Source organism: Aspergillus terreus, genomic scaffold, assembly GCF_000149615.1.
Source record: "Aspergillus terreus NIH2624 scaffold_3 genomic scaffold, whole genome shotgun sequence".
Lineage (NCBI taxonomy): Eukaryota > Fungi > Ascomycota > Eurotiomycetes > Eurotiales > Aspergillaceae > Aspergillus > Aspergillus terreus.
This window is the reverse complement of record NT_165926.1, coordinates 922,988-945,997: the sequence shown is the minus strand read 5'-3', so window position 1 is coordinate 945,997 and position 23,010 is coordinate 922,988. Positions and strand designations below refer to the sequence as shown.

The 23,010-nt window shown below is 55.1% G+C and overlaps 9 protein-coding genes across 9 annotated transcripts; 4 read left to right on the top strand and 5 right to left on the bottom strand.

Moving 5' to 3' along the window:
- Nucleotides 1-804: 804 nt before the first annotated feature.
- On the bottom strand, nt 805-2,479 carry ATEG_02224 (putative cysteine synthase B; the record flags this gene model as incomplete). Its single annotated transcript, XM_001211402.1, has 3 exons — nt 805-1,353; nt 1,408-2,237; nt 2,287-2,479. 3 exons carry the CDS (start codon nt 2,477-2,479, stop codon nt 805-807), a joined length of 1,572 nt encoding a protein of 523 aa, XP_001211402.1.
- A 1,047-nt stretch (nt 2,480-3,526) lies between these two features.
- ATEG_02223 (putative MFS drug transporter) lies at nt 3,527-5,620 on the top strand (the record flags this gene model as incomplete). Its single annotated transcript, XM_001211401.1, has 6 exons — nt 3,527-3,679; nt 3,737-3,870; nt 3,930-4,723; nt 4,781-4,970; nt 5,018-5,185; nt 5,260-5,620. The coding sequence occupies 6 exons, from the start codon at nt 3,527-3,529 to the stop codon at nt 5,618-5,620; spliced, it is 1,800 nt and encodes a 599-aa protein (XP_001211401.1).
- Nucleotides 5,621-5,782: 162 nt separating this feature from the next.
- Nucleotides 5,783-7,954, bottom strand: ATEG_02222 (RBR family RING finger protein; the record flags this gene model as incomplete). The annotated part of the gene is made up of 1 exon (XM_001211400.1): nt 5,783-7,954. One exon carries the CDS (start codon nt 7,952-7,954, stop codon nt 5,783-5,785), a length of 2,172 nt encoding a protein of 723 aa, XP_001211400.1.
- Nucleotides 7,955-8,454: 500 nt separating this feature from the next.
- mfp (putative peroxisomal multifunctional beta-oxidation protein (MFP)) lies at nt 8,455-11,409 on the bottom strand (the record flags this gene model as incomplete). The annotated part of the gene is made up of 5 exons (XM_001211399.1): nt 8,455-10,189; nt 10,256-10,643; nt 10,703-10,901; nt 10,985-11,188; nt 11,254-11,409. 5 exons carry the CDS (start codon nt 11,407-11,409, stop codon nt 8,455-8,457), a joined length of 2,682 nt encoding a protein of 893 aa, XP_001211399.1.
- A 952-nt stretch (nt 11,410-12,361) lies between these two features.
- On the top strand, nt 12,362-13,548 carry ATEG_02220 (TDA10 family protein; the record flags this gene model as incomplete). Its single annotated transcript, XM_001211398.1, has 4 exons — nt 12,362-12,520; nt 12,590-13,092; nt 13,145-13,168; nt 13,218-13,548. 4 exons carry the CDS (start codon nt 12,362-12,364, stop codon nt 13,546-13,548), a joined length of 1,017 nt encoding a protein of 338 aa, XP_001211398.1.
- An 882-nt stretch (nt 13,549-14,430) lies between these two features.
- On the top strand, nt 14,431-17,067 carry ATEG_02219 (phosphoenolpyruvate synthase; the record flags this gene model as incomplete). The annotated part of the gene is made up of 2 exons (XM_001211397.1): nt 14,431-14,511; nt 14,650-17,067. 2 exons carry the CDS (start codon nt 14,431-14,433, stop codon nt 17,065-17,067), a joined length of 2,499 nt encoding a protein of 832 aa, XP_001211397.1.
- A 668-nt stretch (nt 17,068-17,735) lies between these two features.
- Nucleotides 17,736-18,343, bottom strand: ATEG_02218 (uncharacterized protein; the record flags this gene model as incomplete). The annotated part of the gene is made up of 2 exons (XM_001211396.1): nt 17,736-18,004; nt 18,073-18,343. 2 exons carry the CDS (start codon nt 18,341-18,343, stop codon nt 17,736-17,738), a joined length of 540 nt encoding a protein of 179 aa, XP_001211396.1.
- A 1,154-nt stretch (nt 18,344-19,497) lies between these two features.
- Nucleotides 19,498-21,406, top strand: ATEG_02217 (uncharacterized protein; the record flags this gene model as incomplete). The annotated part of the gene is made up of 4 exons (XM_001211395.1): nt 19,498-19,500; nt 19,627-19,646; nt 19,840-21,266; nt 21,363-21,406. The coding sequence occupies 4 exons, from the start codon at nt 19,498-19,500 to the stop codon at nt 21,404-21,406; spliced, it is 1,494 nt and encodes a 497-aa protein (XP_001211395.1).
- Nucleotides 21,407-21,944: 538 nt separating this feature from the next.
- On the bottom strand, nt 21,945-22,585 carry ATEG_02216 (uncharacterized protein; the record flags this gene model as incomplete). Its single annotated transcript, XM_001211394.1, has 2 exons — nt 21,945-22,449; nt 22,503-22,585. 2 exons carry the CDS (start codon nt 22,583-22,585, stop codon nt 21,945-21,947), a joined length of 588 nt encoding a protein of 195 aa, XP_001211394.1.
- Nucleotides 22,586-23,010: the final 425 nt, after the last annotated feature.

The following is a 23,010-nucleotide window of genomic DNA, read 5'->3' as shown; positions in this document are numbered from 1 at the left end:
AAAACAGTGCCTATAATCCCCAGAAGCAGCACCCCCAGAGATGACGAATTGTGTACCAGCGCCGGAAACTGGAAGCATTTGTAGGCGAGGTATCGCGCGACCGCCGTCGGTCGTCGCCAGAGAGCGCTTTGCTTGAGACGCTGGGGAGAGTATATACTTGCCAAATGAGCAATAGCAAATACTCCCACTGTCGCGCAGAGGAAGTATATGGTGTTGAGTGCGTAGACATGGTCTGCTTCATACCTGTTCAATCACTGGTAAGTGTCAACCGACTAGCTACATGCATTGAGAAAACGCACCAGTATCGCCAATGCCCCCGTCGATAAGCACATTGCTCCGGCGTCAGTTTGCACGTGTCTGCGCGCGAGGAATGTAGGGTGACCGGCTGGTCGAGCCAGGGGAGCCCGGAGGTATGCTCGGACATGTGCATCATCGTGCCGGCTGCGGAGTTCCTGATGGACGGAGGGATCGACCGGAGAGAAACAGCAGCCATCTGCATTAAGAAGCACACGGCGGAGCCGCCCTGATGGTGTGTTGCATCTGGCAGAAAGCAGTGTTGCTGTCATCGACGGTTGCAGTTAGGGCTGGCCAGATCCCGTGCGCTCATTGGCCGAGACTGCTCGCAATTGAGCAGATTTCTACAACACAGACGCTACAGTGAGCACATTTGCGCGCGATCTACTGGACGTATCAAATAGGTGAATAATGAGTAGCAGGTTGATTGATGCAGGTATCGATAGGAGATCGTGCTCGTTTCATTAACATAACACAGAACAACATGACAAGTAACTACTACGGAGGCCCCTAATTCGACTGCAGCGGCACCGCGATATTCGCACTAGCACTGGCCCCATTGATCATCCCCGTCGAGCAGGACGGCGTCTCCCCCCAGAGGCCATGGTCATGCAACGCTTTGTACCCCCCACGCAGGCTATCCGCCTCGATGCCCTTGGCGCGCAATACACTCGTGGCTACTCGGGCCGTGTCGCCATTGTAGCAGATGACCAGCACATGGGGATGGTGCTCATGCAGCGGGCCCACCACCGCCAGGTCCGTGAACACGGATTCGAGTTCGCGCCATTGCGCCTCGAGGACTTTAGGATGGGCGAAGGGCTTAGGTGTGTGGGAGTCGAGGGTCTGTAGCGGGAGGTTCACCGAGCCAGGCAGATGCCACGAGTCAAAGTCTGCGGCTTTGCGCAGGTCCAATACGCAGCATTGCGGGCGCAGCACGAGAGAGCTCAGTAGGCTCTGCGACACGGCCGTGGAGGGGGTCTCGTAGAAGTGGGTGAACAGGACGACGGGGCTGCGTTCCCAGCTTTCGTCGTATCGATAGAGGTCGACCTTGGTCAGGTGCTGTGAGAGTCAGTATTTCTGGTCGGCAGAATTGCATAAAGCAACTCGACGTACCTCATTCGTGATTGGATGGAACTTCTCAGACCCCAGTTTGTCGAAGTACTCCCCAATATACTGGTACGGCAGATCGCAGCACAAGAACACACAATGGATAGATCCATCCGGCCCGCGCAGCTCACCCAAAGTGTCTGCTGCCTTCCGCTTCTCCAGCATCTGGAACAGCCCCTGCAGATTAAACCCGGACGACGGACCACAGACAATCCCCTCGCGACAGAGGTCCAGCGACAGTGCAAACGAATCCGGCGAAGTCACCTCCTCAATACTATCCACAGCCTCCTTCCACGGAAACTCGACCGGCTTCATCAGCGCAAACGACCGCGGACCCGGCACACGGTCCCCAGGCGCAGTGCACACGCCCAGCCGGAAGACCGACGGCTTCGCCTTCTTGAAGTACGTGCCCAGCCCCGTCATGGTGCCGGACGTGCCCATGCCCGCGCACAGCACGTTGATTTCCGGCAGCTGCTTGAAGATCTGAGGTCCCGTCCAGCGGATGTGCGAGCCCCAGTTGTCGTCGTTCTCGTATTGGTTCGGGTTGAGGATGTGCTCGGATTCCAGGGCCATGCGCCGCGCGCTCTGGATGCCGCCGCGCTCGTCGTACGGTTCCGGCTGCGAGGGCCCGCCGAACAGCGTGATGTTCAGCCCGAAGAACTGCATCAGGCGGAGTTTGGCTTCGCTGGTTTTGTTGCTGAGGAAGGCGCGTGTGTCTTGGATGCCGTGCATGACCCGCGCGATCATGGACATGGAGATGACGGTTGACCCGGAGCTGTACTCGATGATGGTCTTGGTTTGGCCCGGGACTACGCTGTGCTCCAGCATGTTCATCGCTGGGGAGTCAGTAGGATTCACTTGGATGAACGGGGAGGGTGGTTGTACCTGGCATGGCCTTGACGTTGTTGGCGGGATGCATGGTCATCAGCTTTGCATAGATCCGCACGCCATCTTTATGGAAGGGATTCAGGTGCTCTGGCAGTTCGACCAGCGGGAGAGGGGGCTGGGAGTCCGGATCAAAGTACTTTTTCAGAGAATCCGGTCCGAAGTAGACATTGAGCTCGTTGGTATTTGGCATGGCGTACAGTCACTGAGATAGAGATAGGGTATGGAAGAGTATGCAAGGAACGGAGTACCCGAGGAATGTAGTAGACAGCTCACGTACATATGCATGCAGCGCAAGACGCCGTCTTATAGAGGGGCAGACTACCACCGCATTATATCTACTGCAGAAACTCACGCAGACCCCCTCGTCTGCCCTGGTGGCTTGACCCACCGCATACGGGATCCTTCACAGGACCCTGATGTCCACTGGACCTTGCGGTGGATATATGCCTTTGATGTCGTCAGGGACCTTGCGAGTCTCCCCGATGCAGATCATGCTGTGCGTATCGCGGTGATAGGGCCATAAGGCCTGCTTCGTCGGCAACGTTTCTCATGCCAAGGACATGAGTTGCTGATCTTGCGGAGGTCTTTGTTGTGCATGCGAGAAGTAAAACTCTGACATTGCAGTGGCTGTCCGGATTCGTTCGGGAGTCTGGAAGCGGTTGTAGTCCGGTCAGATTGATGTCCAATGGGTTGTATACATTTTGACTTTGGCATGAAATAATTCATTCAATTGATTTGCGTGGAATGCTGCTATGGAAAAGGCAGATACCTTCTACATCGATATGGTTCTTCAGGAGGCTATACAGCACCCCCGAGAAGCAAGCAGCCCCTTTTGGCGGCCAGACATCCCCACAAGGTACCTATATCACAATAACGATAATATAATAATAACACTGCAGGTCCTCAATCCGAGAATTGAACATCACCTTGGCAAGAGGACTTATGAGGACCTTATGAGAGTGTTTGAGCAGGTTTCGGCATGCTGGCGCTGATCCCTGCCGTCTAGCCCTAGCTACTAGTATCATCTCACGGAATTCCTCAGCGTCCACCGCAGCAACAACCTCGGAATGAATTATAATGGATTATGGAAGTAGATGGATCTAGAATGGGCCTACAGGCCCGCCCACAGGATTATCCTCGCTTAGCAGGCTCCGTCGCTCTCAAGGTTGCATCGGTTTAAAGCAGCGGTCCCCTGTTCTGCATCTTCAGCCAGACGCCCGGGAAGTATAGACGAACAATGGCTGGAGCAGTCTTACAGCAACAGGGCAACAGTCCCTCTAACACACCCTCCGTCTCTGCATCAGACACCGACTCAACCGGCGATTCCAAACCCGCCGTCCATGTCTTCAACGAGCAGACCAACTATGTGCCTCCCAGAACTATCATCACGGTACCTCACTGCTTTACACCTCCCCCTCCCGTACCCCAGCCCCTACTAACAGCATAGATCTTCCTCGCCTGCTCGACAGTCGACCTCATCGCCCTGATGGACCAGACCACCCTGGCCGCCAGTCTGTCCATCATCGGCAACGCCCTGCACGCCAGCGACCAGACCTCCTGGATCTCCGGCGGATACTTTGTGTACGGCCCCGTCTCCCCCTTCAGCGCATAGTTGTACTTCACGCAACTAACTCTCCCAGTACATCAACCTGCTTCCAGCTCCTCTACGGCCGTCTCTCCGACATCTGGTCGCGGAAGCTCGTCCTCTTCGTCGGCCTCTTCATCTTCTTCACAGGCAGCCTCGCCGCCTCGCTCGCCCAGTCCGCCACGCAGCTGATCGTCTTCCGCGCCTGGACCGGCGTCGGCGGCGGCGGCCTGATGACCGTCGCGCAGATGATCGTCAGCGACGTCGTGCCGCTGCGCGAGCGCGGCAAGTACCAGGGGATTCTGGGCGCCGTGGTGGCGATCGCGAACGGCATCGGCCCCGTCATCGGCGGTGCGCTGGCGGCCACCGCCCCGGACGGCTGGCGCTGGATCTTCCGGCTCAACCTGCCGCTGACGGCGCTGTGCGCCGCCTGCGTGTTCTGGTTCATGCCGCTGCGCAAGGTGACGGGCGACTGGCGCGTGAAGCTGGCGGCGGTCGACTTTGCCGGCGCGGCGCTCGCGCTCGGCGGCACCGCCGTGCTGCTGCTGGGGCTGAACTGGGGCGGCGGCGAGTATGCGTGGCGGTCGGCGCAGGTCGTCGCCACGCTGGTGGTTGGCGGTGTCGTGTGCGCGCTGTTTGTGGTGTGGCAGTGGAAGGGCGCGCGGTATCCGCTGGTGCCGATGCATATCTTTGCCTCGCGCATCGTGAACGGCGCCTGTCTGACCATGTTCATTAACGGGTGGAACTTTCTCGTCCAGGTGTACTATATCCCGACGTTCTATCAGCTCGTGTTTGGGTACTCGACCGTCAAGGCGGGTGCGATGCTCCTCCCCATCACGCTGATGCAGAGTACGTGTCCCTGTGTGTGCTGTGCGGTTTGATATGGCACAATGCTAAACGAAGCAGCGGTAAGCAGCACCGTCTCCGGCTTGGTCGTCCACTGGGTCGGCCGGTACAGAGAGTGCATCCTCTTCGGCTGGATGATCTGGGCCGTCGGTCTGGGCCTCTTCTCGACCCTCGACAAGTCCTCCGGCCTGGGAAAGCAGATCGGATATGGACTGTTGACGGGCGTGGGCGTAGGAAACACTCTGCAGCCGTGAGTGCGTCCATCATGTCTGTAGTACATCCCACTGACCCGCAAAGTGCCCTCATCGCCGTGCAAGCCGGCGTCGACCGCCGCGACATGGCCGTCGTGACATCTTTCCGCAAGTACGTCTCACGGCCCATACTAGAGAGCATAGAGACTGACTCAAGCAGCTTCGTCCGAAACTTGGGTGGAACCCTCGCTCTCGCCATCGCCGGAACCATCATGTAGGTTCCCTTCTCCTATCCAGACGACGGTGCTAACAAGACAGAAACAACATGGTCGGCTCTTCGATCTCCAGCTTGGGACTGTCGGACTCTGAACAGCGGGCTTTCCTGTCCAGTCCTCAAAACTACCTCTCCAAACTTCCAGCCGACGAAGCAGAACATGCGCGCGCACTGCTAATTCCGGCGTACAAACGCGGGTTCCGCATCATTTTCCTCATTGGGGCGGCATTGGCAGCATTGGCCTTCGTCTTGGCCTTTGTCCTGATGCCGCAGGTAGGCCTGAAACGAGACGACGATGAAAAGCTCAAGGCGGAAGGCCGCATGAGGGTGAAGGGCGAGATTGGACATGACGATGTCGAGCAAGAGCCGACAGCTCAGACGGGTCAGGGCCTACAGAACGAGAGGGAAGCTGAAAAGAACACAGAGAAAAACTAGAAAACCATGTTGGATCGTGTGGGATACTAGCAGAAATTAAAATTGTATAATAATTCACCCGTGAAGGAAGGTCATGTCTCATCACATCATAATAATCAGCAACCTGTTTTGTATACCGACTCCATCAAGACGCCGGTCCAAAGCACCAAGACAAGAAGACGCTCATATCTCGTCAATGACCACCACTCGTTCAACAACCCAGTCCACGAGCACCTGTCCCTCCATCCTCCACTGCCCATCCTGCCACACGTCGTGCAGCCAGTAGCTCCAGCTCCTGCCCTGTCCTCGTCGCGGGACTCGACCGGGCCCAGGTTTCATGGAAAAATCACGGTTCACTTGCAACTTTCCCACTCCCACGCCAGAAGCAGCCTGTCGGGCGTTCCACTCGCGCTCCGCCTGTTCACCGGCTCGGCGCGCCACTGTCTCTTCGTCCTCATCTTGGTAAAGCTCGCACTTGGAGCATTGCGTGCATCTGGCACCAGGAAGGACACGGAAGTGCTCACAGAAATGGTGGTAGCCTTCGGGTTCTTCTTCATCAGAGTCACTCTCGGGGTCCTCAGGCTGAGGTCCAAGAATGCCTGCTCCCCCAACAGGACGGATATTTTCCTGTTGGTTCATGCGTCGACGACGCCGTCTGTTCCCCGGATTGTTGGGGCCATTCCGGGCCAGAGGTCCAAGGCCCTTGCGGCAAAGATAACACATGGAATATCCGCATACACAGGTGAGTTTGTTGCAGCCAGAGGATTTCACAAATGATGTGCCACATCGGGGACAGGTGCGTTTTACGGCAGCCGTTCGAGCGGCCTCAACTGTAGCCCGGAGATCCAGTAGCAGTGGCTCGTGGCAGACATGTGGATCCCGCCACGGTTTCTGACAAGTAATGCAGCTAGTCTCCCGACAAAGGGAGTTGGCGCAGATGAATTTCTTCGGGCGGATCGTGAGGTAAAGGTGGAGTATAGAGTTGCGCAGAATAGTAGGAATAATCGTAGAATCCACAAGATGTAGCATCACCAGGGGAATCGCGAGTAAGGGTATCAAATCAAGCAATAACAAAGTCATTAGAATAGTTGGAATCAATCCATCCCGGCGAAACCGCCAGGGAATCCCCCCTTCCGGAGGATGATACGCCGAGTCGACCTCGGCATAGGAGCAAAAGGGGCAGCGGACAAGTTTCAACTGAGTCCTCATCAGGGCGTCCGAAGCCAACCGCGTCTCAAACTTGGTATATGTCTCCAGGCCGGATTTCTCTAGAAGAAGAGCTTGCTTAACGACATCAGCGTTTAAACTCCCAGTGCACGGCTCGTCCGAGACAGGTGATAAGCATTTCAGGGTCGATCTCTCCGTGTCGATCGACTGCGACCAACCCTGTCCAAAAAGCGCTTCGTGAATTGTTCGGCGAATGCAGTCATAACACATGATGTGCGCATTTTCGGAGCACGTGGCAATCTCCTCAAAAGTTACATCTGACAGGCAACACTCGCACTCGTACAGCGCTTCGGCCGCGATGGCTTCGTGTACGTTCAGTTGTACCGCCAGTCGACGGTCCTGTTCCTCCCGAGCCTCCTGATTCGCCCGGAGAAGCGGCACCAGCAGCGCATCGTGCAGTTCCTGATCCAATTCCGAACAGCCCGTCTCTTTCAGCCGTGGTATGAGCTCCCCTTCTGAGTGTCGATGCCACACGATCAGTGGGTGGTGCGGGTCGCGCTCCCGCTTGTTCTTGAAGGAGGGAAGGATGTTATTGATTGTGGCTCGCCAGGTCTTCCGCGACAGGTCCCGGAGAGTCGGGTGCGCACGCATGTAACTGAAATTCACTTCCGCAAGCACCGCCTCGACCGTACTCTTGCTGAGGCCGCTGAACTCCTTCGTCAGAGCCGCCTTGACCGCAGCTTTGTACTCGGTCGACCGGAAACGCTCATTCGCAGGAACTATAACTTCACCGGTTTCTGTACGAGTTCGGACACCACGTTCAATATTATCGCTACCTTCTTTAGTTCCCTCCGGAACTTTCCATCTTCCGGCTACCCACTCGTCCTTGTGGCGAAGGAGCTGTTCGGTGCAGACATGGAGCCGGCTATTGCCGTCGAATCGAACGAGGAGTTCCCGAAAGACCTCGATTTTCACGTCAGGGAATATCCTGGCCAGTGTCTCGAGATCGTGATTGAGTTGCTCTTCCTCTTGTCTCGGGTCGTGGGCGGAGGTCGGCGCGGGGCGGGACCGTGTGCCAAAGGGGTTGTTGCGCAGAGCTTCGGCAATGGTGGTCGAGATGGTGCCGTCGCTAGACATTTGGGTAAGATTTGGCCTCGCAAAGCGCGAGACAGATAGCGAGAGCACCATCGTTGCATGCAAGGGCGTCTGACATGCTACATGGTCGAAGGAGATGTGGTAAGAGGGGGTGGGAGAAGGAACGAGAACGAGAAGCAGGAAAGCGTGAGACAGGCGGCAGGAACGAGAGAAGTGAAATTGTGGAAGACGGAAGGAGGAGGGATGATGGAGGAATGAGTGAAGTTATGCGATGGAGATGGTGAGGTTGAATACGGTTACATAATCGGCCACCACCACCACCACCACCACATTCCCTCCACTCCACATATCCCAGCAGACTACAAGAATGAGCACAAAAACAATTTACGAGGAATGCAGTCTGGTCATTTTGAGCACTGACAGCGACATACACCAGGAATGATCCCAACAGTCTGGACTCAATCCGCTACTTCAACAAAGGATAACTTGAACTTATGCAATTGCCAAAGACAGAAACGTGATATCTATTTACACAATTTGTTCACTCCGAACCCAGAAAATATATAGAACTGACTGCGACACCCCGCATTATTTTACAGCTTAGCCTTGGCTCCCTCCAAAAGCTCAACACCGGCGCCGGTGATGGCAGGCTTGCCGGTCTCGACTACGGTGGTCTGGAACAGGACGGTGTTGCCCTCCTTCCACATCTCGGTCTTCAGGGTCTGGCCAGGGAGCACGACACCAGCGAAACGGACCTTCAGGTTCTTGAAAGCACCGAACTTGGTGAACACGTGCTTGCCGGAGACGCCCAGAGAGCAAAGACCGTGGAGGATGGGGGTCTTGAAGCCACCAACCTTGCTGAACTCGGGGTCAATGTGGAGAGGGTTGCGGTCACCGTTGAGACGGTAGAGGGCGGCCTGGTCCTCAGAGGTCTTCTCCTCAATGACGGCATCGGGCTGACGCTTGGGAGGCTTGTAGGCGGCGGTGGCAGCCTTGGGGCGGGCGGCCGTGGGCTTGGGCGAGCCACCGAAGCCACCGCTGCCACGGATGAAGACGGTGGACTCGTTGTAGAACAGGTCCTCGCCGGTCTTGGCGTCCTTGGTGGTGTAGCCGGCCACGACAAGAGCGGCGTTGCCCTTGTCGACAACGTCGATGAGCTTGGGGTAGGTGACAGTGTTGGCGGCGGTGGGGATGGGGAACTTGCGGATCTCCATGTACTGCTCACCGTGGAGAAGCATCATGGGAGAGAAGTTCTTGACAATGTCATCCATGTTCCAGGGGGTGGCCGTGTTGAACCACGGGATCACACCGTAGGTGGGGAGGGCCTGGAAGTGCTCGTTGTTCTCGTACACGAGAGGCAGGTCGGTGCGCTTGGCGCCCAAGCTGAGGTTGTAGAGGATGATATCACGGTCGACGTAATCGAAGGGAGTACCATCGCTCTTGGCCTGCTTGGCCTTCTCGATGTTGGCAAGGATGTCGTTGCCACCCTCCTCGGCACCACCAGCGCGGTTGGCCATGTTGGCCATGACCTTCTCAGTACCGGCCTGGCCGTCCTCGGGGTGATCGGCGCGGCCGTCATCGAAGTTGGCAATATCGTTCCAGTGCTTGAGCACCTCCTCGGGGGTCAGCTTCACGTCCACGGGGAAGCCGTGACCGCCGGTGCGCTGCCAGCGGGTGCGAGCGAACCAGCCACTGCCGCACTCGAAGAGACCCTTGGTAGAGGGCTCCGGAGCCATGTCCGAGCCGAGGAGGACCACAAGAGGAGCAACGTAGTCGGGCTTGAATGCCTGCACCATCTCCTCGGGCATGATGGTGCGGGTCATGTTGGTACCGGCGTTGGGGGCAATGGTGTTGACCTTGATGTTGTACTTGGCACCCTCGAGGGCGAGGGTACGGGAGAAACCAAGGATACCCAGCTTAGCGGCAGCGTAGTTGGCCTGGCCAAAGTTACCGTAGATACCGCTGGTGCTGGCGGTGTTAATGATGCGACCGTACTTCTGCTTCAGCATGTAGGGCCAGGCGGCCTTGGTGACCTTGTAAGTGCCACGGAGATGGACGTTGATCACAGGGTTCCAGAGGTCGTCATTCATGTTGGTGAAGGCCTTGTCACGCAGGATACCAGCGTTGTTCACGAGGATATCAATGCGACCGAAGGCATCGATGGCGGTCTTGATGACGGCGTCACCGTCCTCGCAGGAGGCCTTGTTGCCAACGGCCTTACCGCCCATCTGACGGATCTCCTGGACGACAGGCTCGGGGTCAACCAGATCGTTGACGACGACGGAGGCGCCGTACTTGGCGAACAGAAGGCAGTAAGAGCGGCCGAGACTAGATGGTTGTTAGTGAGGAGGTTCTGAGGGTTTTGAGACGCATGACCGAGGGCTGTCAACTTACCCGTTACCACCACCGGTGACGAGGGCCACCTTGCCCTTGAAGTCAGGCTCCTGACCAGCCTGGGCGCTGGGGGTCTTCAGGCCATCCTCGAGCAGAGACATGAAGTCGGCGGGACCGGTAGGGTAGCTAGGAGCGGAGAAGTCGTTGACATCGTTCCACTTGCGGGCAATGGCACCAGGAGTGAGCGAGGCGTCGGTCTTGAGGAGAGCACCCTTGGCACGCTCCCAGCGCAGCTTAGCGACGTGACCACCGCCAACTTCGTAGATGCCGCCGGACTCGGTGGTGTTGGAGGAGTGGCACAGGACGGCCACGAGAGGGACCACCCACTCGGGCTTAAGGTTCTCGAGGACCTCCGGGGGCATGACGGTGGCGGTCATACGGCTAGCGGCTGTGGGAGGTCAGCAACAGCGCTCCTAGAAACTGGAAAGCTACCGGGATCGCACATACCAATGGGGGCAATGACGTTGGCAATGATGTTGTACTTGGCACCCTCCTTGGCCAGGGTCTCGGTGAAACCGACCTGACCGAGCTTGGCGGCCGAGTAGTTGGCCTGACCGAAGCTACCGAAGAGACCGGCAGCAGAGGCCGTGTTAATGACACGACCGTACTTTTGTTTCCGGAAGTGAGGCCAAGCAGCGCGAGCGCACTGTCGAGAAAGCTGTCAGACAAAGCACACGAGCCAAACGCGGAAAACGGGATGCCCACCTTGTATGCACCATAAGTGTGGACCTTGTTGATGAGATCCCAGTCCTCATCCTTCATGTTCTTGAAGCTGATATCGCGGAGGATACCAGCGTTGTTGATGAGGATATCCACACGACCGAAGCTCTTGATGGCGGTGTCGATGATGGCCTCGCCATTCTCGACGCTGTCGTAGTTGGCGACGGCCTTGCCGCCCGCGGCACGGATCTCCTCAACGACGACATCGGCAGCCTATGAAGGTTTTCATGTTAGTGCTGATGTTGCTGTGAGGGGTTTTGGCATGTGACGTGACGTACCTTGGAGGACTTGCCCTCACCCTTGTGAGAAGCACCGAGGTCGTTGACGACGACGTTGGCGCCTCGCGAGGCGAAGAAGGTAGCGTAGGCCTTACCCAAGCCACCACCAGCACCCGTCACGACGACGGTCTGGTTGTCAAACCGCAACTCCGACATTGTGATGTGTGAAGAGGGAGAGATGGAGAGCGATACAACGAGAGAAAAGGAAGAGGGGAAAGGGTATAACTAAATCACAGGGAGAAGGAGTGAGAAAAGAAGAAGCTCGAGGATAGAGCAGATAGTTATAAGAGGGGAAGTCTGGGGGGAAGAAGAGGAGGAGACGATGAAGTTAAGAAAAGAATCCGGGGGAAGAAGAGACGGTGGTCATGCTCGGCAAGGTGGGCAAAGCGAACCTCGGCATCTCGCAGTGTCTGGAAGCTCGGAGGTTTTGCTGTCACCGCCCGGCGTTTTGAGCTAGGCAGATGACGACCCATCACATGCCGATTCTTCCACTCTGTTGTTGTCTTGATGTCCACTGCCACGGTCCACGGCCCTAGGCGGGATTTCGGATTGATTATTCCATTGTAAACATTCTCCTTGGTCAATGCAAGCTCAGTTCCAGGGTGGATGGAATTTCTGTGAGTCGTACACGTACGTACACTGCATACGTGAAGAGGCATAAGGAATTGTGTTGGATGACATAACACATGCAAATAAGCTAGGCCGAATAGGGACAATACAACTTAACCTATTCAGCCCATGTGAAAGGCGGCTACGTCATGCCACGTGAGGACTTACTCATCCGTCAACTGGCCAGCACTGCATGGGTAAGGCTCAGCCGAAATATATTCCCAAACATCCACCTACACATCGTCAGCGATCGTTACCCCACTCCTCCAATCACTATGCTTAGGCCGCTTTTTCTTCTCCAAATGCTCTGCTGCACGTTAAATCTACTAGTTCCCTAGTAGAAAGCTCTCGGTCGATACGGAGTGGGTATTTCCGGCCCCGGGATTCTCCCCAGATCCGCTCGGCTCACCTCCGATACGCCAGCGCTTTGTATATAGCCAACAACCTTCACTTCTCAGACTTCAATACATCCTCATCTTTTCACCTTCACAGCGACACAATGCCCCGGATTGTTGACGACAAATCCCAATACTGCATCCCGTTCCTCCTGGACCGGTTAAAGCATCACCAGGCGCGCCATGGAAACAACCCCCACCAATACCCCACCTTTCTTCCTCGGCCTGAATGGCGTACAAGGGGGCCCGGGAAAACCGTCCTGGTAAGCCGCAAGATTGCCGCATCTTGCACAGTGTGACCTGTTTGACAGCCACATTAATACACGCAACAGGTCTCCACCCTCCAATCCACCCTGCGTGCTCCCCCATACTCCCTCGCCGTCGTCACCCTCTCTCTCGATGATCTCTATCTACCCCACGATCAGCAAGTCAGCCTCGCCCGATCTGTCCCAGACAATCCGCTGCTGCAACATCGTGGCCAGCCCGAGACCCATGATCTCCTCCTAGCGAAGCAGGTCTTTGATTCCTTGCACGCCGAGCTTTCCACCCCCATACCCCAGTATGACAAGTCCGCCTTTGCGGGACAGGGAGACCGGGTCCCCGCGTCGCAATGGGAGATTGTCAACGCGGATGGACAGGAAAAAGTCAAGGTGGTGATATTCGAGGGTTGGTGTGTCGGGTTTCGCGCGTGGGATGATGAGGTCCTTCGACAAAAGTGGGAGGAGGCCGTGCGTCTGAAGGAACAGGGTGGGTACAACGGCCGATTGGGCTATGTAAAGTTTGAGGACGTCAAGGCTGTGAATGATGCACTGCGAGACTACGACGCCATCACAGAGTACGTTCCCATCCTCAGGTCCGATGAGAAACAGGCTGATCATTATGTGTAGTCGGCTAGACGCCTTGATCCACATGTACGTTATCCTCTCCGATGGGATATCGGACTATACTGACAATCTGCAGTGACGCCCAAGATCTCCATTTTGTCTACGACTGGCGCCAGGAACAAGAGCGAACTCTCCGCGCTGCCAAGGGAACCGGCATGACCGAAGAACAAGTTACGAACTTTGTCAATGGCTGTGAGATTGGCTTGTCCGCTGATTTCGTCACCCTGGAGCTAATATGGATAGATTATCCTTCTTACGAACTCTACACCGAAACGCTCCGCCAGGGCACCTTCAAGCCCATTCCCCACGCTACAACAGCAAACGCGCCGACAACTGGCTGGGAAGGGAGACAGCTCCGTCTCATTGTCAATCGAGACCGGCGCGTACAGGAGGTCGTTCCGATCTAGGTTAGCCGGAGCCTTTGGGTTCGTACATAGACCACGACAGTATACAATCGACGACACTTTACGGCACTGATCCGCTGAACTATAGCCCTAAGCCAGATTACAGTCGAAGAAAGTGCTCGGGAGACTTTTATCTGTCGATATTGGGTTCAGTGACTGCCATGATACACGCTCAATGTCCTCGTGAATAGATTCACCTTCACCGGCCAGACAGATGGTCTTTCGACAACCTTTCTCATTCCAGAAAGGGTGCAGTGTTGAAAAGTAATGCTATTGACCAAAGACGTATGAGCCAAAGCATTGCTGATCAGAGTGGGCCCACAAAACCAAACCAAAAGCGGACACTTCAGTAGAAATCCGTATATCCCGGCCTTAGCCGTGCAGAGCTCCAGCGACGTTGTACAAGCTGTTGCCGTTTTCGGAGCCGGGCTGTCACAGAACTTCTGGGGGAGACGTCATCCAACAACACATGTCTTTTTGCTCCCAACCGAAACGCTCATATTGGAGGGAAAACAGCCATGAAAACAGGGGTTACCCCATACTTGGACTGTGGATATGAGACGATGTCACGCAGCCAGCGATAGGACCGTGCAAGACTGACGATTATCTGTCGCAACAAGTCAGAGCACCAGGTGCACGTAACACTGTCTCCGCATGACCATAGCATGCCCACTGACTGACGATGCCGACTAATGGTAATATATGGCATGGATATGATACATTGCCTGATCATTGCATAATTATGTCTGGTTTGTAGTCTGGGCCGGGGAAGTGTCTTGGTGGGCGGGATTAAACCCCGACGTGAAGTCGACGGTAACTTTAGGTTCTAAAATCCACGGGTCCATCAGTCGCTCAGAGTCCAGCCCGCGCCTCGTATGATCTGACATGCGGACGATCAAGAGTAACCTGCCGATTGGTAAGAGCGGCTGGGGAGTTCTGTTCACATCCCGGCAAGCCGTGGGCGTGGTGTGTTTTATTCGCAATGGCTGACTTCATACGCATCCATGATCTCACAGGGGTATAAGTACCCTCATGGTTTTCCTGGGTTCACTATCACCAACACCAGTTTTCTTACACAAATTACACAAAACTACATCAACAAAGAGCCCTACGAAAATGGACGGGGGATCCAGTTCTGCAAAGTTGGTCCGCAACTTCGAGACCTTGGGCCGCAAAGATGTCGGCCTGGTGGGTGGGAAGAACTCATCACTGGGGGAGATGATCTGCGCCCTGAAGCCAAAGGGCATTGCTGTACCTGCAGGTTTTGCGACTACCTCGCATGCATACTGGCATTATGTTGAGGCCAATAACATCCGGGACAAAATGACCGCCCTGATCGCAGAATGGGAGTCAAAGAAAGCTACTCTATCAGAAACAGGCCACGCGGTACGCAATCTCTTCATCCGTGGATCTTGGCCACCAGATGCAGCAAAAGCCATTAAAGATGCCTACCGTGAGCTATCGGCCAGCGCGAATATGGAAAATTTGAGCGTGGCGGTGCGGTCTTCCGCGACGGCGGAGGATCTCCCGGACGCAAGCTTCGCTGGACAGCAGGAATCCTATCTGAACATCTGCGGGGAGGAAGCCCTTTTGGATGCGTGCCGACGCTGCTATGCGTCGCTTTTCACAGACCGTGCAATCAGCTACCGTCGAACCAAGGGGTTCGACCATATGAGCGTTGCGTTGTCGATTGGTGTGCAGCGTATGGTTCGATCTGATGCCTGCGGGTCTGGGGTCATGTTCTCCATCGATACCGAGAGCGGTTTCGACAAGGTAGTGCTCATCAATGCGGCCTGGGGACTGGGTGAGAATATTGTCCAGGGAACGGTCAACCCCGACGAATACCAAGTCTTCAAGCCCCTGTTAGACGACAGCCAGCTGGTTCCCATCATCGAAAAGAAGCGCGGAGACAAGGAAAAGAAGATGATCTATGGAAATGACGATGACTCGCTGCACCCAACGCGGAATGTGCCGACCTCCAAGCTGGAGAGAGAGTCGTTCGTGCTCTCTGACCAGGATATCCTTCAGTTGGCATGCTGGGCGTGTACTATCGAACAGCACTATGGCTGCGCCATGGACATGGAATGGGCCAAGGACGGCATCACCAACGAGTTGTTCATCGTTCAAGCGCGTCCTGAAACGGTTCACTCACAGCGCCGGGATACGGCCGTCTTCAAGACCTACAAGGTCCATAAGAAGGGGCCTCTTCTCACCACTGGCCTTTCCATCGGCGATGCCGCTGTCGCTGGACGGGTGTGCCTTATCGAAGCCGCCAAGGATATCGACCAGTTCATTCCTGGCTCCATCCTAGTGACGGCGGGTACTGATCCAGATTGGGTGCCCATCATGAAAAAGGCTGCCGCTCTCATTACCGATCATGGCGGGCGTACTTCGCACGCTGCAATCGTCAGTCGGGAGTTGGGCCTACCCGCGATTGTAGGCACCGGCAATGCAACCTACATCCTCCACACGGGTCAGGATGTCACTGCGTCTTGTGCCGAAGGCGACAATGGCTTCGTGTATGCCGGCATATCCGAGATCACGACTCAGACGGTCGATCTTACGGGGCTGCCTGCTGTGAACACCAATGTCATGCTGAACCTCGCGAACCCTGCCGCCGCGTACCGTTGGTGGCGGTTACCAGCGGACGGCATCGGACTGGCACGGATGGAGTTTGTCGTCACCAACGCAATCCAAGTTCACCCCATGGCGCTAGTCCACTTTGACGAGCTCAAGGATGAGGAAGCCAAGAAATCTATTTCCCGTCTGACCACTGGGTACGCCCACAAACCGGACTACTTTGTCGACAAGCTATCCCGCGGGTTCGCAGCCCTCTGTGCGGCGGTGTACCCAAAGCCAGCGATCATTCGTATGAGCGACTTCAAGACCAATGAGTATGCAGGTCTGATCGGCGGCGCCGAATTCGAACCCAAGGAGGAGAACCCCATGATCGGGTTCCGGGGTGCGTCCCGATACTACTCGCCGAACTACAAAGAAGGATTTGCATTGGAGTGTCGCGCAATCCACCGGCTCCGAGAGACGATGGGCTTTACCAATGCCATCGTCATGATTCCCTTCTGCCGCACCGTCGGAGAAGCCAAGAAAGTGCTGGATGTGATGGCGGAAAACGGTCTCCGGCGCGGCGAGAACGGGCTCCAGGTCTATGTGATGTGCGAGATCCCGTCGAATGTCATCTTGGCCGAGGAGTTCACGCAGCACTTTGATGGCTTTTCGATCGGCTCGAATGACCTTACGCAGCTGACCCTGGGGGTGGACCGTGACTCGGGGGAGCTGTCGGACTTGTTCAATGAGCAGGATGAGGCAGTGAAGTGGATGATTGCGAGGGTCATCTCCGTGGCTCGAAAGAACGGTTGCAAGATTGGTATTTGTGGACAGGCGCCCAGCGATCATCCGGAATTTGCAAAGTTCCTGGTCGAGGCTGGAATTAATTCGATATCTGTCAGTCCTGACAGCTTTGTAGCGGTGAAGAAGAACGTGGTTGCAGCTGAGAGGGGGCAGTGACATTCTACATTGGTTTCAGATGCATGTTGCTTGCGATTTAATACGATAGTTGAGCTTTCTTATAAATCATAGTATCATTTAATTAATACGATAGTTGAGCTTTCTCATAAATCATAGTATCATTTGATTCAAATAAAACCAAAATGCATTACTCAATCTCACAGACCATACATAATTATGCGTACCAGGGGCGTACATGATAGGAATATCACTTATCACCATCATGAATCTGATCAAGCGTCTGCTTCAACTCCTCCGCCGACTTCCGAATAGCATCCTTTTCCTCCTGATCAATCGGAACCTCAAGCCTCCTCACAATCCCCTTGCGTCCCAGCACGACCGGTAAACTGAAACAGCACCCATACTCAGGTTGATAACAGCTAATCGGCCGGACATTCCGTCTATCCTCGGCGATCGAAACACAGATGCTCGTCACAATAGACCCAATCCCCAAAGGCGTGGCCCCCTTGGAGCGGATGATGCTCTGCGACCTGTGCTTGCACAGATTCGCCAACTGAGTGCGATCAAAAGTCTCAGGCTGGAGCGCTTTGTCGATCGGCATCCCGCCGATAGTGGCCGTAGACCACGCTGCGACCTGGTCGGCACCGTGGACGCCCAGCACGTAGAGATCGATGGAGTTAGCCGAGACCTGTCCACGATTCAATCAGTTAGAGCTGTCCGTCGTCTGAAATTGTGACCGCACTCACCCCAGTGGCTTCTGCGAGCAATCCGCGCAGCCGGACGGAATCGAGAAACGTCCCGGAACCCAGGACCTGCGACGTCGGAAGACCGGAGATTTCGTGCGCGAGGGACGTGAGTAGGTCGACTGGATTCGCGACGACGAGCAGGATGGCGTCGGGCTTGAATGGCCGCATTGCCTCGAGCACGCCGCGGAGGATCGCCATGTTGCGGTACCTGTGCTGCATGCTGGTTTCGCCTGATTTCATCAGCCCGTTTGGCCCTCGCTGTAAAAATAAATCTCATCGCACGCAGGTAGCTCCATACCGATGGAATATTTCGAGCCGGCCGTGATGACGATAATGTCACACTCTCGCGCCTCGTGGTGCGTGCCGGCTCGCACACGCGTGCTGCTGTTGCAGGTGTATGCGGCATCGGAGAGATCGCGAGCCTGCGCATCCCTCAGATCCGACCGGATGTCGACTAGGACGAGCTCACTGGCGATGGAACTGAGGATGAGAGCGTAGGCTGCGGCGCCGCCGACCTGGCCGACGCCGATAATTGCAATGCTTGGTTTGGGGGTGTGTTGAGTTGCCATTTTGATGCTTGACAGAGAATGTAGTATGGAACTGGCAGATCGTTCAAGAGATGGTTATTTGCAGACATTATGGCAGAGCGCATGTCCCGTTCTAGTAGTATGAGCGGATCAGGAGGTGTGATGCAATCTAGAACGCATCCGGCTTTGACTTGCGGGGACCAGAACCGACGCTGTCATCTTTCTGGTGCGGGTATCAGCCCACTCTCTTTGTGGTACGGGGTCAGTCCACTCTTTTACGTCAGGTTCTGGCCCTGTTCCATCAGCAAAGGTAATGCGGTCATAGAGCTAACATGTGTCGGTGGTTCTATACTGTCTGTCGAATGGGGAAATTGCCGATATGGACCAACAGCTCGTCCTACGCGCCTCACAATCTATTTCTGAACTGGAGAATTACATCCTCCATTGACAAATCCTTCTTCATATGAATACTGCATGCATTAACTAAAATGCGCTCATTTCATTCAGCCGAATGACTGATGAATCTTTCTGACTGCGACATCTTTACTCGCCCTGCACATTCTTGAGCAAGCCCTCCTTATGTGAAACACCAGGAATCACTATGCGTTTGATGAGACTACCCTAGCGAGATTCTACTCGTGGAGGATTGCACATATGTTCCCCAGCCTCTCCCGCACAAAACTCTGCAGGAAAGGGATGGTGCAGAAAGCATCTCGTTTCGCCACGGAATCGAGACTATGGATTCTTCAATCGGTCATAGATATAAGTCCCTATGGTTAGTGTCTTCCGCGAACTCCCAATTTGTCGTCTTCAGAGTCTTACAGTTCCCAGTATTCTTGCCGGTGTTCATCTCTTTCATCTCAGCCTACTTATCGGGTAGGAGTCACTGTTACTGCGTTCGTATCCGCATGAGGAACCAATAACGAGTTTGATGGAGTCACCAGGTGGCTCTCTGGCTGCAACAATACACACTACTTGACCCTCCTTCTTCTGGACCTGCAGGACTGGTATATAGTCACTTGGGACAGTCTCTCATCTCTGGCTACATCTGCAAGTGGAATCGCGAGAGTGACTCTCTGTCGTGGTCAGACAGCACTGATAGTGCCATGCTGACGGCGTTCGCGAAATAGAAGAAGTAACTTATAGTGCATACGGCCGTGGCACACGTGCCCTCAATTGGGATAATGGACTCCAGGATGGTTAGTGGAGTAGAACAAGGGCTTAGGGTTGAATGTCCAGTAGGATATCCCTATAAGCACGGGGCTGTCGGGACAGAAGGATGCGATGGATGGCCAAGAAGGGAAATAAATCTACACGACTTGCAGCTGCGCACTCTCTCGATTAAGTAAGTGGAATCCTGATGCCAGTAAACCTTGGCCGCCCCCTTGGCACCTTCAACGGCTCATTTGACTTGCAGTTGACATTCTTACCCACCAGATGGCTCTTGGAGGCCTAACTCTCATGTAGGGTTCATGTATCCCCTCATCCCACGATCTGCCATAAACCCCACGGTACATGCTATTAGAATCACCCTCTAGCATGGCGAAAGAATACAATTTGCACCCTCGGGGCTGGGAAACAGCCCCCGAAGAGGAACGATTCAGAGTGTCAACTCTAGATTACCTGTCCGGACTGTGCTACACGCATTTCGCCATCTACTTCCGTCTGGACGACACCGACAAACCCCAGACCCTAACCCTCCTCAAGGAAGGCCTAGAAGCAACCCTCTCCCAGATCGGCCATCTCTGCGGCACCATCGAGCGAGCACCCGACGGCAGCCACTGGTTCGTCAAGAAGCGCGACAGCACCGTGCGTCTCCTCGTGCAATGGCTCGACGCATCCACAGACGCACACAAGTACCCCTCGCTAGACGACATGGAAAGCGCCAGCTTTGCCGGGCGCGCCCTGGGCGATTTCAAGACCTGGTCCATCGAGCCCATGACCTACGGCGAGAAGCCCGAAGCACACCCGAACACGTCGCCTGTAGTGTCCGCCTTTCTGGCGAACTTCGTCCGCGGCGGTCTGGTCTTCATCACGCACATGCACCACTACGCCAACGACGCGATGGGCTGGTCGGGCTTCATCCACCAGCTCGCGGAGAACTGCTACGCTATCAAACACGGCGCCCCGTTCTCTGCGTGGGACCCGGTCTGCAACGACGTCGCGATCGTGTGCAGGCCTGACCCACCGGTCGAGCGGCTGGTTGATGGGCCGCCGCCGCCGGGTCTTCACCCCGATCAGAAACCGGGTCAGTGTCTGCTGTTCCATCTGCCGAAGAGCAAAGCGGCCGAGCTGAAGAGCCTCGCCGCGCCGCGGGATGGGACGTGGATTTCGACGTACGATGCTGCTGTTGCATTCGTCTGGCGTGCGATGACGCGGCTGCGACAGCCTGTGTTTAAAACCCCGCTCGACTCGCCTATATTCTGGTCTGAAGGGGTGGATATGCGCCGGCGCATGAACAACCCCCCGGTGCACCCGCGCACCCAGCACAACATCCTGTGGGCTGCGCTGTCTGACCAAGTACCCGTTCCACAACTCACGCATCGCGAGGTGATATCCGAGAAGCCGTTCTGGGAGCTCGCAGCGTATATTCGAAAACTGACCAATACGATGACGCAAGAGAACCTCGACGCGGCGCTGGATGGCGTTGCGTATATCAAGGACAAGACGGCGCTCAACATTCGCATCAACTCGAAACCGCCCATGTCTATCCTTACGACGGATCATCGGCAGGCTACTGTCACTGATGCGGACTTTGGGTTCGGTCGGCCGCTGTGCCACCGGCATTTGCAGCAGGGCGCGGGCGTCACGGTTGGGGTGCATGTGGTGTATCCGCCAAAGTTGGATGATGACCCAGACTCGGATGAGGGGAATATGTTTGCGTTCATGTATGAGAAGGAATTGGCGAGTGACCTGATTCGTGACCGGGAGTTTGCGCGGTTCTTTGAGTATAGGGGGGTGGATGGTGAGTGAGATAGATGGGGTGGGTTACGGTACTATCAGAAGATATGAGAAGAGATACCATTGAAATTGTCTGTTAAATTATATTAAGTATATGTAGGCTTTATCGAAGATCTCCAAAACACGAAACCTAGTCAAGCGTGAGTCTCGACTCGCGAGTACTGTTCGAATGGCTCGGCAGTTCCTGAAAGACAAACGACCGCCGCGCGACTTGGCTCTTGCGCGCAAAGACCGACTGGAGGCCGTGCTTAAAGTTCAGTATACAGTAGACCGTGCACATGACAATGACGACGGAGAGAGTCAATGCCACGCTGGCGAAGAAGAGCATCAATCCCTTCCCCGGGGTATTGGCACGTCGTGTATTCCCACATAGAACGACGATCCGGCTCACTAGATAGGCCACCACGCCTAGACGAAGGATCTGCTTTTGTCAGTCGGTGCACGTTGCGATTGACGGGGGGCACTAGGACTGACTGCAGTGACAATGGTGAGAAATCTGTATTCGCGGCGGATGAAATATGCGCCTAGGGTCATCAGCAGCAGTGCGGCCGGGATGAGGGCCATTGTCAACGAGTACTCGGGCTCCTGGAAGTGGACGTCGACGAGGTTGTACTGGACAATGAAGCCGACCAGGAAGTAGAAGTCGAACTTGATCAGAACAAGGTAGAGCTGTTCGAGGTGGTTAGGACTGTGTAATGATGGGACTCGCGAAGGGGGCAATCACCTCATATCCCAGGTACTGGTATCGGCTTTGCGGACTGCCTTGGACACACTGGTATATGGCCCACGAAAACTCCTTGTGGACACAGTATGCGACAGGCCATAGAACCAGGGTTGTCAGACCGAGTACAATCGGGACCAGGATCTCAGCCGGCTGGATCTCTTTCCATAGATCCCTGGAGATGTCCACCAACGGTTGAAGATGCGAGTCGCGACTATTTACGATGCTATGGGTGGTGTCGTACATGGAGGTGTATTGCATCGCCGAATAGGCAACTGCACAGATATTGCTGAGGCAGATTGCCAGAAGCAAGATACTATTCTTATGGTGCACCATCTCCAGACTCAGAATCACCTCATAGACGACAGCGAACATGATCAATGTCAGGTTAACGGGTACCTGATATGAGATCGTGACCTGAGTAATATTTGGATTGACCCAGGACTGCCATTGAACGAGAATATAGCTAGGAGGGGAGGTGAGTAACTGTAAAAGATGTGGGAATCATTTCGAACGTACATCTCCAGGACAAGCACCAAGAGAGCTTGCACAACCAAGGCTCCGCAGAACCATCTTTCGTTCGTCGAGGTCGGCCGATACATGGTGCTGCCCTGGAATCGCCAGTTGTGATACCAGGTCGGGCATGTACAAGTATTAGGATAGGATATGATGATCCTTGTATGATGGCGAACTGACTTTTAACATCACGAACAGCCGGAGACCCACTAATATCCTAGGGCCTCTACTATTATCAAACTATTACAAAGTTGGTCCTGGAACAAACAGTAGTGGCCTGCTCGGGCTAGAGTCCCTAGAGAGGGTCTCAGGGTCTCCCTCGGGGACTCTCCGACGTTGCCCCGAAGAAGATGGTGAAGGGCGCTAGAGCCCTACTTTTAGTCGAGAGGGGAAAAAGAAAAGATATATAATAAGATATAAGAGATACCTACGGTAGATATCACTATCGCTGCTATTGTATGAGAAATACGATGTTGACAATTGTTTCTACTCTGTAATTCTTTGGCAAATA